We start from the raw sequence: 2,107 nt of genomic DNA, 5'->3' as shown, positions 1-2,107 counted from the left end.
GGGGAGGAGTAGAGACGCCAAGATGGAGGGAGCTGGGCATGGTGGGCAACCCACCGCCCAGGGGGCACCGGGGGCGGGGCTCACCGTGGCGTTGGGGAAGGTGTACGCCTCCGGGATGGGGATGTAGTGGTTGGGGAACTGGTGGGGGACCAGCTGGAGGTCCTCGGCATCCCAAAGGTCCGTGTTGAGATCGGCAAAGTTGTGGTTGAGATCAAAGCCTTCGTACGTCCATCGGCCCAGTGCCCAGCCGGACAGCTCCGAGCCCTGCAGAGTCGCCAGAGAAAGGAGAGGATGGAGAATCCGCTCAGTGCCCCCCACCGGATGGACCGGCCTGGGGAGGTCGGTAACCCACTCCCCAATTATATCCTCCTTCCCAAAGCGGGAAAGCAGGAGGTGTTGTGGGTCTCAGCTACCAAGGTAGTCCATCTGGAGGGACGTGGGAACGGGGCCTTCTCGGTGGTGGCTCCCTCCCTATGGAAGGTCCTTCCCCAGAGATCAGATTGGCGACCGCCTGGCTGCTTTTCCCCAAAGCTTTGAAGGCTGGTTTGGTTCAATGGGGCTGGGGACCCCATTCGGAGAGGATCGATTCTGTTGTTGGTGCCACAGAGTGGGGGTTAGAGTGGGGGCTAAAGTGTAAGTTTTTAACTGGGAAGGAAGGAAGGAAAAAGAAAGATGAAGGAAGGAAGAAAAAGAAAGAAAGAAAGAAAGAAAGAAAAAGAAAGAAAGAAAGAAAGAAAGAAAGAAAAAGAAAGGAAAGAAGCAGTGAGGAAGGAAGAAGGGAGGGGAAGGGAGGGAGGGACGAACGAAGGAAGGAAAAAGAAGATGGAAGGAAGGAAAGGAGAGAGATAAGGAAGCAAGGAGGGAGGGAGGTGGGAGGGAAAGGAGGGAGGAACAAAAGGAAGGAGGAAGGAAGGAAAAGAAAGAAAAAAGAAAGAGAAAGGAAGGAAGGAATCAGGGAGGGAGGAAGTAGGAGGGAAGAGAGGGAGGAAGGGAGGAAGGAAAAGAAAAAGAGGGAGGAAGAGAGAAAGAAAAAGGAAGGAAGGAAGAAGGAAGGAAAAAACAAAAAAGAAAAGAGAGAAAGGAAGGAATCAGGGAGGGAGGAAGTAGGAGGGGAGGGAGGGAGGGAGGAAGGAAAAGAAAGAAAAAAAGAAAGAGAAAGGAAGGAATCAGGGAGGGAGGAAGTAGGAGGGGGGAGAGGGAGGGAGGAAGGAAAAAAAAGAAAAAGGAAGGAGGAAGGAAAGAAAAAAAGGAAGGAAAAAAGTGGAAGAAGGAAAGAAAGAAAGAAAGAAGAAAGCAAAAGAAAGAGAAAGAAAAAAAAGAAAAAAAGAAAGATCTTCTAGCTACCCTCCCCCCCCTTTCGATTCAGACAAGGTTTGCTTCCTAAACAGCCCCGGGGAACACACACACACACACACACACACGGTGCCACCCACCAGCTTGTAGGCCGTCTCGTAGCCGTCCGGGTTCATGGAGGGCATCAGGTGGATTCGGGTCTCCGTGACCAGCCTCCGGACGCGAGGGTTGCCCTGCCTGTATTCCTGGCAGAGATACTCCATCAGGTTGAGCACCAGCTCCCGGCCCAGCGCCTCGTTGCCGTGCATGCCGGCCACGTAGCGGAACTCCGGTTCTCCTGCAATGGCAGAGGGATAATCTCCTGGGGGCTTCCGGAGGGATCCAAGGGTCCCATTGGGGGAGCCCCCAAATCTTGGGACAGGGACAACAACAGCGTGTTTCCTAACCTCGCGCAAGTAGTAGAAGATGGGTGGACTTCGACTCCCAGGATTCTTTGCTGGCCAGGGAATTCTGGGAGTTGAAGTCCACCCAGCTTGCCCAGGTTGAGAAACACCGGATGAACTAGATCGCAAGGCCAACTGAGGAATTCTGGGAGTTGAAGTCCACCCAGCTTGCCCAGGTTGAGAAACACCGGATGAACTAGATCGCAAGGCCAACTGAGGAATTCTGGGAGTTGAAGTCCACCCAGCTTCTCCAGGTTGAGAAACACCGGATGAACTAGATCGCAAGGCCAACTGAGGAATTCTGGGAGTTGAAGTCCACCCAGCTTCTCCAGGTTGAGAAACACCGGATGAACTAGATCGCAAGGCCAACT

General features: G+C 53.3%; 1 protein-coding gene across 1 annotated transcript in view; it reads right to left on the bottom strand.

Annotated features, from left to right (window-relative positions):
* LOC107287832 (probable phospholipid-transporting ATPase IF) overlaps window positions 1-2,107 on the bottom strand; it is a gene marked incomplete at its 5' end in the record, with an annotated part of 61,084 nt that overhangs the window by 5,007 nt on the left and 53,970 nt on the right. Inside the window, 2 exons of the mRNA XM_015816385.2 lie at window positions 69-264; window positions 1,434-1,630. Of these exons, the coding sequence (XP_015671871.2) occupies window positions 69-264; window positions 1,434-1,630 (393 nt within the window). The remainder of the gene's footprint in view (window positions 1-68; window positions 265-1,433; window positions 1,631-2,107) is intronic.

This window comes from Protobothrops mucrosquamatus, unplaced genomic scaffold, assembly GCF_001527695.2.
Source record: "Protobothrops mucrosquamatus isolate PMUCROS unplaced genomic scaffold, P.Mucros_1.0 scaffold_113, whole genome shotgun sequence".
Classification (NCBI taxonomy): domain Eukaryota; kingdom Metazoa; phylum Chordata; class Lepidosauria; order Squamata; family Viperidae; genus Protobothrops; species Protobothrops mucrosquamatus.
Note: the sequence above shows the minus strand (reverse complement) of the source record. Positions and strands in the feature narration are given on the sequence as shown.